The sequence below is a fragment of the Saccopteryx bilineata genome, chromosome 6 (genome assembly GCF_036850765.1).
Source record: "Saccopteryx bilineata isolate mSacBil1 chromosome 6, mSacBil1_pri_phased_curated, whole genome shotgun sequence".
Taxonomy (NCBI): domain Eukaryota; kingdom Metazoa; phylum Chordata; class Mammalia; order Chiroptera; family Emballonuridae; genus Saccopteryx; species Saccopteryx bilineata.
In genome coordinates this window covers 91,723,987-91,746,652 of record NC_089495.1, presented here as the reverse complement: position 1 = coordinate 91,746,652, position 22,666 = coordinate 91,723,987, and the positions used below count along the sequence as shown (strand labels likewise).

General features: G+C 34.7%; 1 protein-coding gene across 4 annotated transcripts in view; it reads left to right on the top strand.

The window, feature by feature from the left end:
• TDRD3 (tudor domain containing 3) overlaps window positions 1-22,666 on the top strand; it is a 216,568-nt gene that overhangs the window by 63,621 nt on the left and 130,281 nt on the right. For all 4 annotated transcript variants that reach the window (XM_066235530.1, XM_066235533.1, XM_066235531.1 and 1 more), the window contains exons 2-3: window positions 717-801; window positions 5,455-5,520. In XM_066235530.1, coding sequence (XP_066091627.1) covers window positions 717-801; window positions 5,455-5,520 — 151 coding nt within the window. The remainder of the gene's footprint in view (window positions 1-716; window positions 802-5,454; window positions 5,521-22,666) is intronic.

Below are 22,666 nucleotides of genomic sequence, written 5' to 3'. Positions count from 1 at the left end.
TGGGCATTTTTATAGGTGGATTTTTTGGGGGATGAAACCTGACTTGTAGAATTTGTCAAAGAATTTCAAAAATGACTGTGTTGAGAATGAGTAAGTAGAGATGACACTCCCTCCCTCAGATTCAGTGAACTTGAATTAATTATTACTTGCAACAGATATTTGGTTAGTTTGAACCAGATAAAAGGAATGAAGAGCAGTAAGACAGTGAGTAGAAAAAAAAAAAAAGAAGAGAGGAAAAATAAAAGATATAAAGTAAAAATATGCCTATTTTTGTGCTACTTAGAGTTAATAGTTGACGGGTTCTTGGTAACATTGTGGTAAAGTAAGGGGAATTGGGAAGATACTGTGAGAAAGCAGAGGAAATTTCTGTTGGACTAAGTTTAAAACTATGTTGCTTTTAGTTGTTTTTGCAGCACATCTCAGTCACCAAGAGCTTAGTTTATTACCACATGTTTTAGTCAGAGATTGTATTTGTGTAATAGTACAAAGTAGTTATTCCTGAAGAATTAGAGTGATGTTTAATTGTATTAACACAGTATTCTTTTAAGGGTACCAAAGAAGAAAATATGCACTGTTCTCAAACAGGGGATATCCAGGACTCTTTCCCTAGTATTTGTGGAAGCATTTCATAATGGAGAACAATTTGCATGTTGACATAAAAAGTAATTTTGATTAATTTTAATTTTAGAAAATAATCCATTTACTTTGTTTTACAGGTATCTTTCAGAAGAAGGCATTGAAGCTTGTATAAGTTCTCCTGACAAAGTCAATATAAATGACATCATCCTGATTGCTCTCAATGTAGGTTTTGTTTATTAACACTTTTAATCTGGAAGCTATATTCATGAATAATGTTTTACAGAATAAACTATATTTTACAAGTAATGTGGAATAATAAATATGTTTTATTTTTATTGTCCATTTTAAGTTATAGTTATGTTTATTGAATTTGGTAATCTCATATCAGCAAATTATTCAAAATGTGTTTCTTTTAATATCTATTATATGGAATCCAATGAAAAGGAAAAAATACAGTTAAAACTTTTTTTTAACCCAGTATTCAGCTATAAATTTTCATAACACATTATTGGTATAACAGTTAAAACATCATATTCATTAAAACAAATTGCCATTTAATTCACATAGAAATTCTAGTTAGGTTATAGCTTTTTGACAATTGTATGTATTATTTTAAAATAACTTTTCCTGTTCGTAAAAGTAAAAATACATTATAGAAGACTTCATAAAACACAAAAAATAAAATAAGAAAATTAAAGCTACTTATAATTACTGTTAATATTTTGATATGTATTTTTTATAATCTTTCTCCCTCCACCCATCTGAATAGCTGTACTTTTCTATAATTGTGATTGGCTTTTGAATATTTTTTGAAGAGTTTTAAGAGTTATAAAAATTATTTTAAATTTAGATATAAGTAATATATATATATATATATATATATATATATATTTTCCAGTCTTGCAGTTACCCCAGTGAGAATTTTCATGTTACCTTTACAATAACACTCTGTTAATCAAATTTGTATATTATGATACATAATTAAGTTTATAAGAGGCCTAACCAGGTGGTTGTGCAATGGATAGAGCATCAGATTGGGACACAGAGGACCCAGGTTCAAAACCCCAAGGTCACCTGCTTGAGCATGTGGGGTCGCTGGCTTGGGCCCAAGATTGCTGGCTTGCGCAAGGGGTCACTCACTGTGCTGTAGCCCCCTGGTCAAGGCACATATGAGAAAGCGATCAATGAACAACTAAGGAGACTAAGGAGCCACAACAAAGAATTGATGCTTCTCATCTCTCCCTTCCTGTCTGTCTGTCCCTGTCTGACCCTCTCTCTGTCTCTATCACACACACACACACACACACACACACACACACACGAAAGTTCATAAGAGAGTTACTGTCTGGCATAGTCATCATATTACTGTAGGATAGGTATAACATAAAGCAGAAATGGCAGCAACTGATAACATTTCAAATATAAATAAACATGTATATACTGCATAAAACAAATCACTTAAATTTATATTTATATAACAAAACTTGGGTTTGAACCGATAAAATTTGTTTGAAATTCCACTTTATCAGCTTCTTTCAATTTTATCAGTAAGAATAAAAATATATATTTTGTTGTTTCTGTGCTAAGGGAATTTTAATAAGCAAGACTGTTAGTTTTTTAAGTAAGCATTAATTAGAAAGTATGCAGGCTTTCTGTGTTACAAATGGATACACTCCCTAGACATTTTAACTTTCTTTGACTTATATTCAAATTAGTAAATTCTACTGTCAAAAACTGTTGTAACTAACTCTACCTTTTTATTAAAAAAAAATCCTAAAGATGATAGGAAAGAAGTTTTGTAACAATCTTCTGCTTTTTATTTTTTTAATATACTTACATAAATAGCATTTTAATTAGGTGTGAAACTTTAAATAAAAGAGGTCAAGATGAAGTATTTGTCCTATGCGCATGAGAAGTACATGATAACCATTATTTTAATGAGTTAATTAGTCTTTATAATTTTCTCTGAAATATATAGTTGAATACGCCAACCTAAGTTATCATACCATGTAACAGGGGGGAAAAAACCTTTTAATCAAAATGAAGGTTACTACACCAATAATGTACTTTTCAAGTTTATCACTTTTAAATAAAATCAGGCATTTAGAGTATTTCTATTGAATTATTTTTTTCAATTTTTGAGTGGTTGTTGATCACAAGTTGAGAAAGACATATTATTGATTCTGATTGTATAAAATATTATATTTGGGGATAATAATTCATGCACAAGTTTTCTTATGCTCTTTTTCTTGTGGGGGACACACTGAGCTAGTTTCTTTAAGTTACTGAATACTATGTATTTATTGGTAAAAATTTAAAAACAGATTTTTTTCTTTTAAGATTCTGTATAATATAAAATGGCTTGCCAAATAGGCATTCCATTGAACTTAACTTTGAATAAGTAGGAATCTTTTGTGTGTGTGCACACATGCATATATATTTAAAAGCTAAATATTTCTTCTTTGTAATTTTTTATGTTCAGTATAAGTGTATTTTTGGATCCATGTGTCTTAGTGATCATGATATGATAACCTGGATTATAAAATTGTCTTTGGCCTGACCTGTGGTGGTGCAGTGGATAAAGCGTCGACCTGGAAATGCTGAGGTTGCCGGTTTAAAACCCTGCACTTGCCTGGTCAAGGCACATATGAGAGTTGATGCTTCCTGCTCCCCCCCTTCTCTCTCTCTCTTTCTCTCTCTCTCTCTCTCTCTCCCCCCTCTCTAAAATGAATAAATAAAAAAAAAATAAAAAAAACAAAAAAATTGTCTTTGTAGTACTATAAATTGACTTTGAATTTAGGATTTTTAAAGGTTTGGTAGGTCATTTTCATTTTGCTAAATATATATACATATATGTGTGTGTGTGTGTGTGTGTGTATATATATATATATATATATATAATTTTAAAAGTTACGTAAACTTTTAACACATTGTCTCCTTTTAACCTGACAACTTTGTGAGATAGGTTGGGTGATTTCTACCCTCCATCCCCCCATTTAATAGTGGAATAAGAGAATTTGTGACAGTATCTAAAACCATATGTTAATTACAGTTTGCAGTGAGTCAAAGTTTAGAATTTTAGTGTAATGTTCATTTCTGCTTTATATCAATGCCTCATTTTAATTTAGTTTAGTTCATAATTATTGATAAAAACCATAAAATTTGTATATATTCTGTTTTCATGTATATTTAAATATTTCAGCTTTTAAGTGATTTCACAATAATGCCTATGATTTAATGAACTGTTAGTTGTATTATTGATTTAATGGTTATATATTTTCAGATGATAAAATGTGTATGTATATATTCCCTAAAATAAACATGATAGCTAACATTAATTAAATGTTTACTCTTCGCAAGTCATGTGCCAAGTGCTTCACGTGAATTAACATTTAATCTTTGAAACAATCCTAATAATAAGGAAGGGTAGTGTAAAAAAGTATTTTCCCCCCATATGTTACTCAGTATTTTCCAGAGTGAAAAGCCTATGATTTGAAGTATGGTTTATAATTCTTTCACGCTGTTTTTGGATAGAGGCTGCAAAAAGAATTAGCCTAAGCATTGTTACACAAGTGTTTGGATTTGGGGCTTAGTTTGCTGGCAGTTCCATTCGGTGAGTTAGTTCAGGAGTAATCCCTGCACTATATTGAGAAATAAATTATGAATCATGGTAGAAAAAGACTGGAAAGATCTGTGGGGATTATATAACGTATATTTCCTTCTTAAGCTCACCACGTGGATATTTCAAGTAAGAGAATATTCTGTTGTTTTAGGTGTTCAATAATAATGGATAGGTAAAACTTTCCTACTTCTCATGTGTATTCATTTCATATTATAGTAATTTTAATCATCTAGTGTTTTCTCCTTCAGTCTAACATAAATTTCTCTCTTATAATTTATGTGATTAAAGGTACTCAGTCTATTTTATTTTGCTCTTAAGGCGATGAAGGGCTGCTGTTCCTTTTGTTAAGAAATTACAAAACAATAAAAATTTATTAATCTAACCTCAAACTCTCAGTTTGCAAGATAATAGTTTAAATAATTAGGCTGTTTTCAAGGGTATTGACAGTTTTTCTCTGAACAAATTTCTTATCATTCCTTTAGTTTGTACTTTTTAAAGATGACAAAAATTCTTAAAAGCTCTGCTTTATATAGTTGAAGTTTTATTTTTATGTTAGAAATGTGATAACTTCATGTTAGGCCTTCCTTAAGTTTACTTTTTATATTTTGCTTTCTGGTTTACTGACTAATACATATTTCTGCCTTTTTATGTTGTTATTTGTTCACCAACATCAATTTTTATAATTTCTTTAAGCAAATTAAATACATTTTTACTATGGGCAGGTCTTACTATAACTACTTGCTGTTGCAGCATAATTGTTCCCTGAGATAATTGTATCCTTTTGTAGCTTTATTATGGTATGGCACTTATAGTTTACAGAATAATATATTTTCATGTCTCTGCTTTATCAAGGTTTTCTCAGATTGAATTGTCAAAAATGTACACTTTTTATCATTTGGTTTTGGATTGTGGGGTTAATTTTTAAATAAAGCTATAGTTTACATAAAATAAATTTTTAGAATACAATAGAAAAGACTTAGTAAGTTAAAAGATTACCTAAAGAAATCTGACCAGAATTAAGGGTATCTGTATATTAATGTTCAAACTACTAGTACACTTTAAATAACAAATGTACAGGACTGTGTTATTTGAAAAGATTGTTTATATATTTGGATGTCACAATCAGCTAAGAAACATTTATTTAAATTTTGCTCCACAAACCTTAAGTAATTTTATATTTTGTTTACGATTGGATTAGATTTAGATATACTTTTCTTTATAATTATATTTTGATAATAATGTTTTTATTTTAGACAGACTTGAGAACAATTGGCAAGAAATTCCTCCCCAGTGACATCAATGGTGGAAAGGTAGAAAAGGTAAAGAAAAATGTTAACTTCCTAAGTTATGCTAACTGCAATAAATATAAATATCCACTAAATTACTGGAATTATTTTTTCTCAATAAAAACTGCAACTGCAAAATATTTTGGAGGTAAACAGGTCCCAGAGTCATCATTACACTGATTTCCTATACACATGGAAAGTTATTAGGACTTAAACTTCCAAACTTTTAGTGATTTTTAAACATTTTTTTTAACTTTTGTTTTAAGAATTGTAACCATGGCCTGAGCAGTAATGGTGCCTGGATGCTGAGCTCCTTGGTTCAAAACCCTGAGGTTGCTGGCTTGACTGTGAATGTATGGTTTGAGCGCAGGCTCACCAGCTTGAATGCAGGATCATAGACATGATTCCAAGGTCACTGGCTTGAGCCCAAGGTCACTGGCATGATCAAGGGGTCACTGGCTTGGCTAGAGCACCCCTCCCCCTGTCAAGGCACATATGAGAAACAATCAATGAACAACTCACTTTTTTCACTGCCCTCCCCTTTCTGGTTTTTTCTCTCTTCAAAATCAATAAAAATATATAGTTAAAAATAAAAATGAATTATAACTGTGGCATGTTTGTGTATGACTTAGCAGATATTATCAGAGCTCAGGAAAAGGACTTTTTCATATCTTTTTAAGAAATACATGTTGTTTGCTCTTATTTTAATTAATTAATTAATTAGTTAAAAATATTTATTGATTTTAGCAAGAAAGAGAGAGACAGAAACATTGAGCTCTTCCTGTATGTGCCCTGACTGGGGATCGAACCGGTAACCTTTGTGCTTCAGTACGATACTCTATCCAACCAAGCTATCCAGCCAGGGCTTTTCATACCTTTTTATTTTAGTTACCTATTATCATGTTTATTTAATGATCCTATTAATATAAAAGTGTATGATTGTAAGAGAATAATATTAGGAGTAATTTGGCAAAGCGATGCATTGGTTATTTTTATCATTTTGCATTTTACATATGTATAAGTATATATATTATTATTTTTTTCAATGATCTTTTTAATATACAAGGATACAGTTTTTAGATACCAACTGATCAGTCTTCTACTTCTTGCTCATTTCTGTTTTTTTCTTTTTATTTGAAAATGCATGTAAATTGTGTCAGCCAAGCATTTTCTCTGTGCTTTTGGCCATATGCTATTGGCCACTTTTTGAAGTATTAAAGAACGTATTTATCCCTAATTTAAATAAATACTTTCAATGTGTATGTTTTGTGTTTGAATAAGTATTCTTATTTTAACACTCATTTAAAATAGTTATTGCATCTCAGATGTTTTAAATTTTAGATAACTTAAAAGGTTTATTTTGTAACAAAAGTTTTCATGTTTCTAAATATGAGTTCATTTATGCAATAGATTGTATTTGTTTGTTTGTTTATGTATATATTTATTGCCTGGCCAAATTTCTTATTTTTATTACATTTATTCAGGTAACATTAGTTCATAAGATCATATAGGTTTCAAGTGTACATTTCTATTGAGGCAAGATAGTAAGAAACTAGGAAAATTCCTTGGCAAGTAGAATGGGGAAACTGAGGCAGATAGCTGAACAGACTGGCAAACCAATTTACAGCCAGATATAGAATGTCACCTTCCTAGAGATAATATCTAGGCTTAGGTTGTATTTTAGCTCCAGGCCAGAAAAGCAGCAAAACCAGGTGGGTGATAGCAGGACCATCTACCATGACTAATGACCCCTAGGGCTGACTAGTCAGTAAGACCAGGACCCTGAAAAGGCACACTGGCAAAGCTGATTAATAGTCTATTGAAATCCTCCTCTAAAATCCCAGTCTTCTCCCCCCCCCCGAATTGAGAATTGGGGAGGCAGAGAGACAGACTCCCACATGCACCCAACCGAGATCCACCTGGCAAGCCCACTAGGGGACGATGCTCTGCCCACCTAGGGCGTTGCTCCTTTGCAACTGGAGCCATTCTAGTGCCTGAGGCGGAGGCCATGGAGCCAACCTCAGTGCTCGGACCAACTTTGATCCAGTGGAGCAGGAGGGGAAGAGAGAGATAGAAAGAAGAGAGGGAAGGGTGGAGAAGTAGATGGACACTTCTCCTGTGTGCCCTGGTTGGAAATTGAACCCAAGACTTCTACACGCTTTGCCAATGCTCTACCACTGAGCCGACCAGCCAGGGCTAAACTTTCAGTCTTTAAAAATCCTCAAAACAAAGGACCCAGTGTGCTTTCCCTGTCAGGGAGCATGCTCTCTCACCTTTCTCTTCCTCTCTTCCTCTCTTCCCCCCACATGCATGTATCTCTTAGATTTTAAGGTTCCCCATGAGACTTTTAATTAGGGGAGCAATGGGCAGCAGCAGCCTGTCCTGGGCTAACCCCCTGAACCTGTCTTCAAGGTCCCTTTTTCTCTTCCCAGGGAGCCAAAGCAGCCCTGCCTAAGTCCTCAGTTGTTGCCTCTTCTATTCTAGGCCTTGCCCTGTTTTTTACTGTCCCCAGCTTTAATAAACTTACCCTCAAAATCACCCAGACTCATGTTATGACATCTTTCCTGAACAAAGGCAAGAATCCACACACTATCAGCTGACCCCAGGCAGACAGGAAGGGCCAGGTCCCCTGTCTGGTAACACTAGAATACATGATCTCTATGTTGCATTGTGTGCTCACCACCCAAAGACAAATCATCTTCAATATCCTTGCAACTGCTTTGCTTTGGTAACCACCATCCTGTTGTCTGTCTATGAATTTCAGTTCTGTATCTCACATGTGAGTGAAATCATATAGTTTGTGGCTTTTTCTGACTGACATTTTGCTTAGCATAATATTCTCCAGCTTCATCCATGTGGTTGCAAATGCTACATATTTCATCTTTTCTTATGGCTAAGTAGTATTATTCAGCCCTGAGAGAACCATAAGAGTTTCTAATCCACTCTGCTTTTTGAGGCAGATATCCAGAAAAGTGGGTCGATAAACTCAGCAATTCATTTTAATATTTAACAACACTGTGTGTCAGCAAACTTTAATTATATTTTAATCTAAATTTCTTATGCTGCAATTTAAAGTCTGTAATGTCTTTATCTTCTCTCAGGAGAAATGAGAACATCTGGTTACCTTCCCTTGGGAATAATTCTTCATATACTTGAAGACTTGTAAATGTCACTTCCACAGGTTTCTTTTTGCTAAGGCCATTTATCTTGGTTCCTTTGTTTATTCTCAGTCTCAAGCTTTATCTTTAACTTTATTGTTCTCAGAGTCCTCTCCAGTTTCTTTACATTTTTTTTTTTTTTTGGTTATGGTAAAGTAGTTCTCAGACTTCATTGTACACCAGAGTCACCTTGAGGCTTGGCTAAATGACAAATTCCCAGCCCGCTCCCACCCCTACGCCACTACTGGTTTCTGATTCAGTTGCATTGGAATAGAGCCTGAGAATCTGTGTTTTCAACAAGTTTCCATAGGGTGTTGATTTTGCTTTTTTTCTCAGTATGGGATACTTAGAAACCTGCAGAGTAAAGGAACCTCAGATTAGGCGGCAATCTTGAATAACTGATGAGTGCAAAAAATTCTTTTTAGGAAAAGTAACTAATATCAAAGCAGTGTCTGCATATCGTTACACTAGTTGACTATTTTTTGTTTTCTGTGTTCTCTTTACGTGTCTTTAGGGATTCTGAGAACCCACCTCGGCCCTAAGCTCAGGGGGATGCTGAAGATAAGACTTAGTCTGTACCCTTTCCTTTCTCAGAGCAGTTTTCTTTTCAAAGATTTTACACAGTGGTCTTTTTAGGGTTTAACGAATAACAATAAAAAAGAACTTAAAATCTTGAAGTGTACAGCTTTCTGTGCCAAATTTTATCCTTTAAAATATTCTTTTTTTAATTTTTCCATTGGTGTGCGAGAGAGAGGGGAGGGTGGAGGGAGGGAGAGAGAAGCATCAACTCCTTGTTCCATTTAGTTGCATTAGGTTGTGTGTTTATTAACCACTTCTTGTACATACCCTGACCAGGGGTCGAACCTGCAACCTTGATGTGCCAGAAGGATGCTTTATCCACGGAACCACTCAGCCAAAGCCTAAAATATATTTAATGCTGTCAACATAAGAAACGACCAAACCTGTAAGAATTTTTATAAGTTTATCAGAACCAAACTGATGACAGTTGTTAGGAAGCAAAATCTTAACAGATTGAAAAATGCTCTGGAAAAGGGCGGTTTTACCACTTATACTTGAAACCCACTGGTGATAGATTGATTAGGGAGGCGGGAGAGAGCAAAGCCGGGGAATCTCTGGATTGGCTAAGAAGCAGAAGACACTTCTTTTAAATAGGCAGGTGTAGGATAGCTAACAGTTCATATGATAATAAAGTTGAGGGGATTTGTGGTCTCTGCTCCAGTGGTAGCACCCTGAGGGATCCGGAAAACCAGCACAAGGTGCTTTCAGTTAGGAAGTTTTAATTTCAGACCATCCGATTTGGTTACTCCTAGTCTCTGAGTTGATAAGGCCACCAAGCAGCCTCCCCTGAGTGTCAGGTTTAGTATGTTACCCGTTTTCTGTCGACAGTGCTAAGTGACTTTAGTTTATACTATATAAAGTAAGCCCTTTTCACAGGAAACAAATTGAGTTGGATAACCTCTTTCTGCTCTTCCTCTTCGGTTATATTTTTCTTTACCGACTTCTAGCACAAATATACTTCTCTTGACAGTATTAGTGAAGATGTTTTGAAAAATAATTTTAATAGAAATTTTAGAAGCTGATCCATAGAGATTGCTCATTTTACTAGTTAAAACTCCATACATTATAAAATATAAAACTATTTTAGGACAAATAAATATTTAAGGAATACATTTTTTATATGAATTTAATTATTTGTGCTTCTTTGTAAAATAGGACTAATGCAGTAGGAGCTACTTTATTTATGCCTTTATTGAAATGCTTATTAACCAGTATTTTGCTATGTTAATATTGACTGAATCATACAAGACAGTGGCTCCAGTTACTAAATTATGTATGTCGTAGTTCTTTTTTAACATAAATTTTAAATAAAATTTTTAAAATAAATTTATTTTAATTGGCACATAAGATACTGGGCAACATTTAGTAAGCACAGTATTTGAATAAGTAATCTGCCTACTTCTTGAACATATCATATTTTGATACACAGTAATATTATTTTCTAGTTTTCTTTTTATATTAAAAAAGAATGAATGAAAGCTGAGTTACCTAGTAATATTCCAAATAGATCATACTGGAAATTAACTTTCCAAAAAACTAATGTAGACATACAGCTTAAAGTATGAAATAAACTAGTTGTCTCAGGAAGCAGAGGCTTGGCTGCGATGTATGTCGGGTGGTGTGGAGAGGGAGGATGAAGTGGTAGTTCTGGCAACACACTGGACAGAGAGATTTTAGCATCATGGGGCTGAACTTAAATCCTGATTCTCCTGCTTATTAGTTTTTGTGACTTCTGGCAAGTTATATAATCTTGCCACATTTTTAGTTTTTATCACTCAAACATTATCTCCCTCCAGACTGAAGAATGACACACTAAACACAGTACACTGTGCATGACAAGGATCGAGGATTATGAGCAATTTGGGTTGGTTTTTCCTAGAGACCCTTACTCCCTCGGCTGGGTATCTTGTTGCTGAGACAGATCTGACTGGGTTTGACCCCATCCCAATGCAGAGCTAAGTTCATCTGAGTGTGCTGGCATGAAAGCAGTCAAAAGCCCTGCTCTGACTGTTTCTACTGAGTTCCAAGCCTGCCAGTGACATTATCTTTTTTAAGAGGTGGAAAACCAAAGGAAAATGTGAGGGTTGGAGATCACTTGCCCTGGTATTTCAGAAGCAACTACTTAAGAACCAAGAGGCAGGAAGAGGCTGCCTTAGGAGCCATACCAGTAGACCATGGTTCCTTGGAAAGGGCCTCAGCCATGTGTCTTCCAGGGCCTTTGAAAGTTGATTAATTAGGCCTCAGGGTCAATACAGTGTGCCAGGGAATCACCAGGACAGGGCATAATTCTCTTTGGAGGAAGATTAAAACAGTGTAGAAAGCAGTCTTCAAATTTCCTCTCCTGAATGAACAAAAAGAAATGCTCACATGCAGTGGTGGGAGTCAAATAATTTTAACAACCGGTTCTCTGCCCTAATGACCGTTTTAAAAAATTATATACTGCTTTAGCTGGATAGCTTGGTTGGTAAAGCATCATCCTGAAGCACAGAGGTTGCCGGTTCGATCCCTGGTGAGGGCACATACAGGAACAGATCAATGTTCTGCCTGTCTCTCCCTTCCTTTCTCTACAATTAATAAAATAAATGTTAAAAAATAAATAGAAGTAACTTTAAAAATTTGTGTCTTTAAAAACAACGATATACTGAAAGTTAGATTATTCATGCATTTAATACTTACATAAGAACAATAAAAAAGGTATACAAAACTAGATTATGTTATAAAAGTTTTAAAATATTAATGAAACATTATTAAATAATACCTGACAAAAACTATAAAACTGTTATTTAAGGTATTTCCATATTGCTTCTTGATTGGCATACTCGCTTGCAATTTTTTTTACCTATGAACATAATGAACATTACTACGGGTGCTTAGAATATGTTGTTGCACAGATAACATTAAAAAAGAGTAAGGAATGTAAATTTGTGATTTTCACATTAGGTGACTGCCTAGCCATTCACCTTAGAGAGGACCCTGATTACAAGTGCCATTTTTAAAAAAAAAAATTTTTAATTTATTCATTTTAGATAGGAGAGAGAGTGAGAGAGAGAGACAGAGAAAGAGAAGGGGGGAGGAGCAGGAAGCATCAACTCCCATATGTGCCTTGACCAGGCAAGCCCAGGGTTTCGAACCAGCGACCTCAGTGTTCCAGGTCAACGCTTTATCCACTGTGCCACCACAGGTCAGGCAACAAGTGCCATTTTGACAACCGGTTCGCCAAACTCAACAAAATATTAGGTATTGGTTATGCCCAACCAGTGCAAACCAGCTGACTCCCACCACGGCTCACATGGTGTGTGTTGTTTTTATTATAATTAAGAAGACTTAGGCAACACCATATTCAGTATTTGGGGTTTTGAGAGTGGAAAGGCAGAGTAGGGAGCTGATAGATCTGTGATGAGGTAAGAAGGATGGTAGGTGATGAGTTAGAAGACAGTTAATCCTGGAAACATTGTATCTGCATCTCTTCTGTTCTAAGGCAAGTTTGGGGCCTTTAGAAGGATGTGGTCTTCTGTAGTTTGAAATTAGTCTTAATAATTGCTGTTATCACCGATTAATTTAGGAAAAACAGATTAGCAAAAAGAGCAAGTAACTTGATTATTAACGTAGTTTTGCTCAGGTTCTTTTCTCTCCTCCCCACTCACTTCTCAGCAGTACTTTGCAGTTCCTGTATCTTCTCCATGACCTTGATGGCAAAGTTTTCAGACAAAGTTAAAAAGGGGCAAAAGTGGAAAGATGACATTTTCTTGAGGCTTCCGAGCCTGAAAGACTTTCCCATAAGCCGTCTGTGCTTCTTTTTGGCCATAAAGATTGTGAGAGTGGAGGGACATTTTGGGGGAAAGCCATATTTTGCATCTTCCTGTCTTGAGTTTTGAGAGCAGGCTTTGCATTTGTCAGAAATGGCAAGGTCCTGGAACATGGTAACCTGTAAGTTAAAAATTGTGGGAGAAAGTCATTTCACAAAAGCGATAAAAGTATAATTCCTTTTAAACAGTGTAATATTTTTCATATTCTTTTCTAAGCTTAGCCTTTTTAGTTATTTTCATAGTTTTAATCTTTGAACCAAGGTGTAGAAATCAATTATAAAATAGTTTGATGTAAAAATACTTTGTTACCCAGTCCAGCTATATGATGACCTTATGCATTACTGTGGAGCCCTAACAGGAAAGACTTTCTGTTCTGTGTTTGCTTTTTTCATGTAAGTTCTAGGACTGACAAGTTGTATGTGCCTTTTTAAATGTGGAATTGTCATTGGAGTGCCTCTCTCAAAGCTTTGGCAATACTGGCATCAACCACAAGATGGCTTCACTGCCTTAAAATTCACACCCTTCGTCTAGAAATTAGATATTTTCAAAAAGAAAAATAATTGAAAGAAATTTGTTTTAATTTAAATCAAACTGCATCGTCTTGTATTCTATGCTAAATAATACAATTTGCCAGTGTTCCTTTAAGTGAGTTATTAAAATTAAACAAGTACTCCTAGTTTTACTGTGCTTTATCTACAAATGCTTATTGGTAAATATTAGTACAGCTTCTGTAGAGTTTAAAAATGGCTGCAGGAAACAACATATATTGGATAGATACTCTTCTGATCATTTAAAACAAATTGTTCACCAACTGCAGTCTTACAGTGTTTTCTTTGTATGTCATTTACTGTGATTACTCTGAATGATTGCGTAAAAGAAATGAAGTGCTGTGCTGTGCACTTACTTTGATGTATAAATTGATGCTTTTTATAGGAGATTTCAAGTTTAGAAAAACCTAGCCATGATTATGTTGTCTGTTTCTGAATTACCAAGCATATATGATATACTGTTTTAAATTTTTGAAGGGGCAAAGACTTTTAGATCTTTTGGTAAATATATCACCATATTCATGATTCAGAAATTTCACTTTTATTAGTTTGCTTTTTTCCTTTTTTTTTTTTTTTTTTTTTTTTTTTTACATTTAAACTCTCTTGCCTAAAAAATTCACTTGAAAAATTCAAGATCAGGATTTGGTACTACTTTCCCAAAGCCTTTTTTACTCAGTCTGTCTCCCTGATCCTATGTACCTGCTTTCCTTTTGATCCATTTCTGGTACAAGCCTTTAGCTTATCTAGGGGAACCCTGGTTTTCAATAAACTCTTCTCTTTAATTGAGAACCTATTGTGTGCCAGGCACCACATTAAATAATTTTTATGAATTATCTATGTAGACTTCAGAACACCACTAAAAATAGAAATGATCGCTGCCACCCCTTTTACCTTAAGAGAGGAAGGACCTGTGACTTCCTGAGTGTCAGCCCTCTTGCTACAACAGCTTCATGACAGCCCTGTGAACGCAGTGGTCGCCACTCAGCTGCCAGCCAACTACTGCTTATTCTTCAAGTCCCAGCTCCGGTGCCCCTTCTTTTCTAATTTTCTTGACCTGTTTTGAGAAGAATTAACTTTTAACAATTAATAAGCCCATTGCCCTTTATACCTACATCTGCTTTTAGTATGTAAGAAAAATTAGAATAGTTGTAGAATGTATAATAGAAGAAAGATGTCAGTGTGACTGAATGTACGTTCTAATTCTGCCTTACTAACTAGATACCTTTGCTCTCTATTTTCTCCGTGAAGACTCACAAATGATCCTAACTTAATAGTTTTGGAAGTAAATTAAATAGTATATTTTTTGGCATATCTGTTAAGTGCTGAAAAAATTACAGTAAAAAGACAAGGGAATACTTTATTGAGTAGTTCTTGAATGTATATGTATTTATGCTATGTTCAAAGGATGCAGAGATAACAGGACAGCGCTGCCTTGTTGGAGAATGTAGTCTAATGAGAGATTGAGAAACCAACAATGTCAATATAGCAAAACAACTGTTGTGTTAGAACTACAGACAGGGAAGGGGCAGCTCTCTCAGCTTGGTGAGGGGGGGAAGTTTGCTTTTCTTGCTAGATTGTAGGTTTCTGACAATGTAATTCTCAATGAGGGAATAGTGAGCATATTCACATTTGGGGTCATATTTACAATCTTAGGGTAAGAGGGTATGTATGTGTTTATAGGTTTGCAGTTGGTCCTTGAACAGTGTGATGGGTTAGGGATGTCAAAGTCCCCTGCACAGTCAAAAATTGCATTAGCAATTTTGACTCCTCAAATACTTATCTACTAATAGCCTCCTGTTGACCAGAAGCCTTACTGATAGCATAAACAGTGGATTAACACATATTTTGTATATTATATATACTATATTCTTATAATAAAGTAAGCTAGAGAAAAGAAAATGCTAAGAAAATCATAAAGGGCCTGACTGTAGTGGTGCAGTAGATAAAGCATTGACCTGGAATACTGAGGTAGCTAGTTCAAAACCTTGGGCTTGCCTGGTCAAGGCACATATGAGAAGCAACTACAAGTTGATGCTTCCTGTTCCTCTGCCTCCCTTTTCTCTCTCTGTCTCTCTCTTCTCTAAAATCAATAAATAAAATCTTTAAAAAAAATAAGGAAGAGAAAATGCATTTATATTATTTATTGAAGAAAATCTGCATATAGGTGGACCTGTATAGTCATGTTCAAGGGTCAACTGCATATATGTACCCATACACACACACACACACACACGTACACATACCCTATATCTGGTATTATTTCAATTTGGGGGGAAAACACCCAAACAGTGATTTTTATGGTACAAACATAGAAAATAGAGCCTTACAAAATCATCTTGACTGGCCTGACCAGGCAGTGGCACAGTGCATAGAGCATCAGACTAGGACGTGGAGGACCCAGGTTCAAAATCCTGAGGTTGAGGGCTTGAGCATGGGCTCATCCGGCTTGAGCACAGGGTTGCTGGCTTGAGTGTGGGATCATAGACATGACCCCATGCATGGTCACTGGCTTGAGCCCAAAGATCACTGACTTGAAGCCCAACACCGCTTAATTGAGCCAAGGTTTCTGGCTTGAGCAAGGGGTCACTCACTCTGCTGTAGCTCCCGGTCAAGGCACGTATGAGAAAGCAATCAATGAACAACTAAGGTGCCACAATGAAGAATTGATGCTTCTCATCTCTCTCCCTTCCTGTCTGTCTGTCTTTCCCTGTCTGTCCCTCTCTCTGACTCTCTCTCTGTCTCCGTCAAAAAAATAAACAAACAAACTCTTCTTGATTGATAACAATACATAGAAGATGAGTATAATAGACACCTAGAATTCTTATAACCTGAATTCGCTTCCTGTGTTTGAGGAGAATTTTCCATTTTCAGAGCCTTGGTGGTGAAGAAGAACATGCCAGATTCTTTTTCCCCAGACTCCTTTGTCATGCATGTATGCCTCAGTCCTGCTATCAGATGTAGCTGCTCTGTACTTGGGCTAGTCACACAAAAAAGCCAGAACTGTGGTGAATCCTCTCTGATAGTAGTATAAGCGCAGCAAGAGTGAATTTCTAGGGTAAGTGTCCAGGGCCAGTGAGATCCGTGGCACAAGGTGGACAGCTAGATGCTTGTAATATGCTGAATCCAGCTTTTCAGCAGATGAACTCTGATTGTCAGCATCTCTTCCCAATTCAGAGTTCAGCATCATTTAGTTGGTTGAAATCAGCCCTGGAAACTGGAATATATACTGCTCACAAAAATTAGGGGATACTTCAAAATGAATATGAAGCAATGAAATATCCCCTAATTTTTTTTAATAATTTTATTTTTTTAATGGGGTGACATCAATAAATCAGGATACATATATTCAAAGATAACAAGTCCAGGTTATCTTGTAGTTCAATTATGTTGTATACCCACCACACCTAATTTTTGTGAGTAGTGTATTAGTGTACTACGAATTAGGGCTTTGTCCCTCAGCTCCCCACCCCATAACTGTTTTACCAACATACCATTTGATTTTGAGTGTTTTTCTTACTATGTAGGCTGTAGACCGAGTTCTCTAATTCTCCTCACATTTCACTGAACTACCCAATGCCTTAATTTCAAAATATTACATAAATTACTTGAACAATTTTAATGTAATATCTGATATATAAAATCATACATGTTTTGAAGCTTAATGAAGTGAGCACCTGGGAAGCCTCAGCCTAATGTAGTAACTAGAACATACAATATTCTGCCTTCTTATGTGTCCTCTTTGTCCTGCAGTACCAAGAAATGATTGTTGTGAATTTTGAATTTAGCTTTTCTTGACTTTTTAAAATATTTTAATTACATATATAATTATTCCTAAAAAAATATGTTGCTTTGTTTTTAAACTTTACAAAATGATAGCTTATTGTCTGCTGTAACTTTTATCATTCAATGTCATGGCTCTAATGTATGTCCACATGGCATCTACCTTATTCATTCATTTCCTCTTTTGTTTAATATTAAATTGTGTAAATATACCTTATTTTACATATTCATTTTCCTGTTGATGGATATTTAGATTTTTGTTGTTAAAATATATGCACTTCTTCTGGGAAAAACTTTTATATTTCTTCTAATGCATGTGAATAAGACTTTCTCAAGGGAATTGAATTATGGTATGCTAGAGTTAAGCCAGTGTTCAACTTTACAAGGTTATACCAGGTTATTTTTCAAAGTGGTTGTACCAATTTATATTAATTTCAGTAGCATATGCTATTAGATCTCATTGATACATATCTTTTGTCACACTTGAAACTATCAAAATGTTTTGATCTTATAGCTGTAAAATGTGTATTCTTCCTCAAGCTATTCTCTCCCCCTTTCTTCCACTTAAATTTTAGAATTAAATTATGAAGTTTGTTAAAGTACATTACAGTTTTAATTGAAATTGCATTGATTCTGCAGATCAGCTTAAAAACAATGGGCATCTTTATATCATGTTGTCAGTGAAATGCTGGTAAGCTGCCTCTCTGAAGAGGAACAAACAAACAGACAAACACCCTGACATGTAGAGTTTGTCACGTTTGCAGTATAACTGTTCCTACCATGCTGGTTATCAGCCACAGTGTGAAATCATTGAAGCTGGAACTGGGAAGAAATGTGCATAATAAGCTCTGGCGATTTGGTCTGAGCTGCCTCCAGCACACCCTTGCATGTATCTCTTCATTTAGTTTTGGCATAAAGTTTTGTAATTTACTGAAAGTATATAGATTGTTTATCTTTTGTAAGCTTTATTCCTGGAAGTTTATATTTCTGCTGTAAATGGTGTTTTCAAAAATTTTTTATTTTCTTTCTCTGAATGCATAGAAAGACAACTGGTAACTATATAGTGCTCTTAAATTCTGCTACCTTCTACTTATTGTTCTTGGGAACATGTCTGTATATTCTTTTATGTTTTCTCTATAAATTTATCCTTTATGGACATTTCATATGAATGGAGTCACATAATATGTCCTCTGTTGAATCTACTTTTATTCACTTAGTAAGTTACTGAGGTTAATCCCTGATGTGACATGTGTCAGTCGTTTGTTCCTACTTACTGCTGAGTAGTAGTCGTCCATTGTGTGAATGTATCACATTTTTCTTTCCATTCACCAGTTGATGGGAATTAGGTTGTCGTGAATAATTCTTTTTTTTTATTGCTGCTAAAGTATGTTTTATGTTATTATTCCTTAGTTTGTTATTTGTATCTTTACTCTTTGCTTCTTGATTGGACTTGTTCAGTATCAATCTTCTTGATCAAACTTGTTAAGTATCAAGTTCCAAAGACTCAATGGTAGAGTTTGTTAACCCTTTTTATTGTATTTTTAGTTTGCTATTTCATTAATTTATCCTTATTATTTTTTTCTTCTACCTTATTTGAGCTCACTTTGTCATTCTTTTCCCAACTTGTTGGTTGAACTCATTAATATTCTTTCTTTTCTCATATATGCATCTTGGGGCCATTAATTTTTCTCTTGTTTCTGCTTTAACTATATCCCAAAGGCTTTTATACATGGTATTTTCATTATCATTCAGTTCTAAATATTTTTTCAATTTATATTAGGAAATCTTCTTTGCTTGTTCTATAGAAAATTATCCATTTTTTTTCTTTTTGTTATAGATTGCTCATTTTGTTATATCGTGATCAGAAAATTCAGACCAAATGATAGCTGTTATTTGAAATTTTGTACAGACTTTCCTTATGGCTTGATATGGTGCATGTTTGCTTTAGAAGAATATTTATTCCCTAGTTTTGAGGCTCACAGTTCTATATAAATTCTCTAGATTAGACCTTTGATTATAGTCTATGTTTGATGATTCCAAATTCTCAATTTATAGGCTTTAAAGTTTGTTTAAATAATTTTTTATGGTTCTCATGGTTTGTGGCTTGCTTCTTTGTGAGTCCCATATCTTTTTTGTGATTTCTTGTTTCTTGATCTTTCTGTGTGGGCATCCTGGGCAACTTAATCAGGAATGTTTTCTTTTAGAAAGTATATGTGGAACTAGTGGGGATGCTACAAACTTACAGTGAGTTAATGTTCTGGCTAATGTTAACTTTGTTACTTTTCTATTAGGTCTAAGCTGAGGTTCTCAATTGCATTGTTGTTACTGCCAGAAGCAAACAGATCTTCTCTGTGGGGGAAAATGTACTCCAAATTGAGGCTTAGCACAGATGCCTGAATGACTGACATGGGAATGTTCTGAAGTTTCTCATATTACATGAACATGGAGAACATGAAGTTCTCTTTTATTCCAGTTTTCTTGTGTCTGATACTATCCTTTAAGATGGTATAGGATGTGACAAATCTTATACCTGTCTTTTTCCCTGATCTCCTTGCCCTACCCCCTTACTTATTAATATCAAATTTTGTTAAAATGATACTGAGATGTTTTGGCATAGCAAAGAAGTTAGGTAAGAAAAGGGCATTATAAAAGCTTGTCCTTCAGGCTTTTAAAGCAGCTGTACGCAGAAACACTATTTCTTCTTCCAAGGCAGGTTTCTTGAATCATTCATAGCCAGTTGCTTGAATAATAAAGTAGAGATGGGAATAGTTCAGCAAAACTTCTCTTGATATAAATAAGTGGATGAAAAAACGAGCCCTAGGAAGTCTCTACTGAACTCACTGGAAATGCTTTTGGAAGTATTGATAAAGAAAGAAATGGATTGTGGTTTGAAGTACTTAAAAGGAATGTGGAGGATGAACTGGTTTTTTTTTATTCTCTTAATTTTAAAACACTTTGTAATTATGACAGAAGACTGACCAGAACTTAATCATACTCATATATTTCTTCTGAGTATATAGCCCTATTTCTAGAGTTAATGGAGAATGTGATGCTTACATTGTTTGGTATAGATTGAGAAATACTTTTCTAAGGGAAATTGGATAAGATTATAAAAAGAAATGACTTGCAGATATTTCATAGTATGATAGAATATCTAAATTTAGATGGTTTTTAGAGGCCTAAAAATATTTCAGTTTTAACTATCTATGTAAGACTAGGCTATATATAAGTGATTTCTTGTCATCTGAACTTTGGGGGGCCTGATAAGTAAGAATGTTATTTAATATTATCAGTAATTTAATAAACCAATATAGCCATTTAGTGTATGTGCTGCCGAAGCGAGCACCCAATATAACCATTTAAATCTGATATTTCATATCAGTTGGTATGACTATAATAGTTAGGAGTTCAAATGACAGAGGTGTTCATCTATCTAAGGAGAAGAAGGAATGAAGCCTGGATGAATTTTTTGGCCTCAAAGAATATTTCTGGCAGATACTTCATATCATTTACTAGAATTAGAGATCTTTACTTTGGAGGCACAATGATAAGTTATTTTTACCTGCTTAAAATTTTTACAGGCCTGACCTGTGGTGGCGCAGTGGATAAAGTGTCAACTTGGAACGCTGAGGTCTCTTCTCTCTCTCTCTCTGTCTTTCTCTGTCTTTCTCTGTCTCTCCTCTCTAAAATGAGTAAATAAAAAAAAAGATCTTAAAAAAAAAAAAGAGAAAAAGAATACATGTTTGCCTGACCTTTGGTGGCACAGTGGATAAAATGTCAACCTGGGACACTGAGGTCACCAGTCTGAAACCCTGGGCTTGCCTGGTCAAGGCATATATGGGGTTGATGCTTCCTGCTCCTTTCTCTCCCCCCCTCTCTAAAAATGAATAAATCTAAAAAAAAAAAAATTAAAGAAAAATTTACAGTAATTTCTTTTACTTATTCCTTATTATTCATGCAAAAGAGAAAGTCAGGTATTAAAGAAATACTGAGTAGTCAATGATTAATCTTTGTTTTTTACTATTTTCATTTAAAGTTGTATTTTTTTACTTAATGGACATCTTTGACACGTTGAACAAAGATTTTGAAATTTAACTCTCATCCAATTCTGTAAATGCTTTTAGATGATTTTAGATTCAGGGTTAAAGTTAGAATATAGGATCTTAGAATCATAGCATTTCCCTCTACTATTCATGTTATATTTAGGTTCAGTACTTCTCTATTTTTGAAAAATGATTTTACTTATTGATTTTATAGAGAGGAGAGGGAGAGAAAGGTGGTGGGAGTAGAACAGAAAGCATCAACTTGTAGTAGTTGCTTCTTGTATGTGCCTTGACCGGGCATGCCCGGGCGTTTCAAATCAGCGACCTCAACATTCCAGGTTGACGCTTTACCCATTGGGCCACCACAAGTCAGGCAATATTTCTCTATATTTTGACTACAGAGTATAATAAACTGAATATTATGAACCTAATGATGAAGTAATTTATTATATCTGCTGGTTTGTTTATATAATATTTCTGAATTGTGAAGTTATAATTTTAAGGCCTGATATTTCAAATTAAGAAATGACTATCAAAGATTATGTATAATTTTATAGTTTCTAAGGTGAGTCTAATAAAGAGTACCTCCCTTTCTGCTTTGGTTTCGATTCAATTGAGAAATAAGAGTGGCAGATAGATGAGGCCAAAATATCAACTTTACTGATAAAAATTAATTTGAAAGATGTGGATTAGTGGGAGAACCAGATGGATCCATTAACCGGACCCCAAACCAGGCAGTCTTGTGCACTCATAGCAGTGCTAAGTGAGATGGGTGAGTAAGAACTGCCTCTCTCAGAGTCCTTCCTATTACCTTCCCCCCCTAAAAAAAAAGAAGGGTAAGAATGAGCCCAATATATACAGCATATTTTTCCCAATCAGATGAGTGAGTCCATAAGTGGCTGTGTTAGTTTCCTGAGGCTGCTGTAGCAAATTGCCACAAATGTGGTAGTATAAAAATAACAAATTTATTCTTTCACATTTCTGTAGGCCAGAAGTCTAAACTCAAGGGGTCAGCAGGATTGGCTCCTTTTGGAGACTCTAAGGGAGACTGTTTCATGCCTGTCTCCTATCTTTTAAGCTTGTTGTTCCTTGGTCTGTAGATGTAACTTCAGTTTCTACATCTGTCTTCACATGGCCTTTATTCTCTGTGTCTTCATGTTTATTTTCTCTGCTCTTTTCTTTGTCAGTGATTGACAAGTCATCATTGGATTTCAGGCCCCACTGATCCAGGATCGTCTCTTCTCTAGATCTGACCTTAAGTGTGT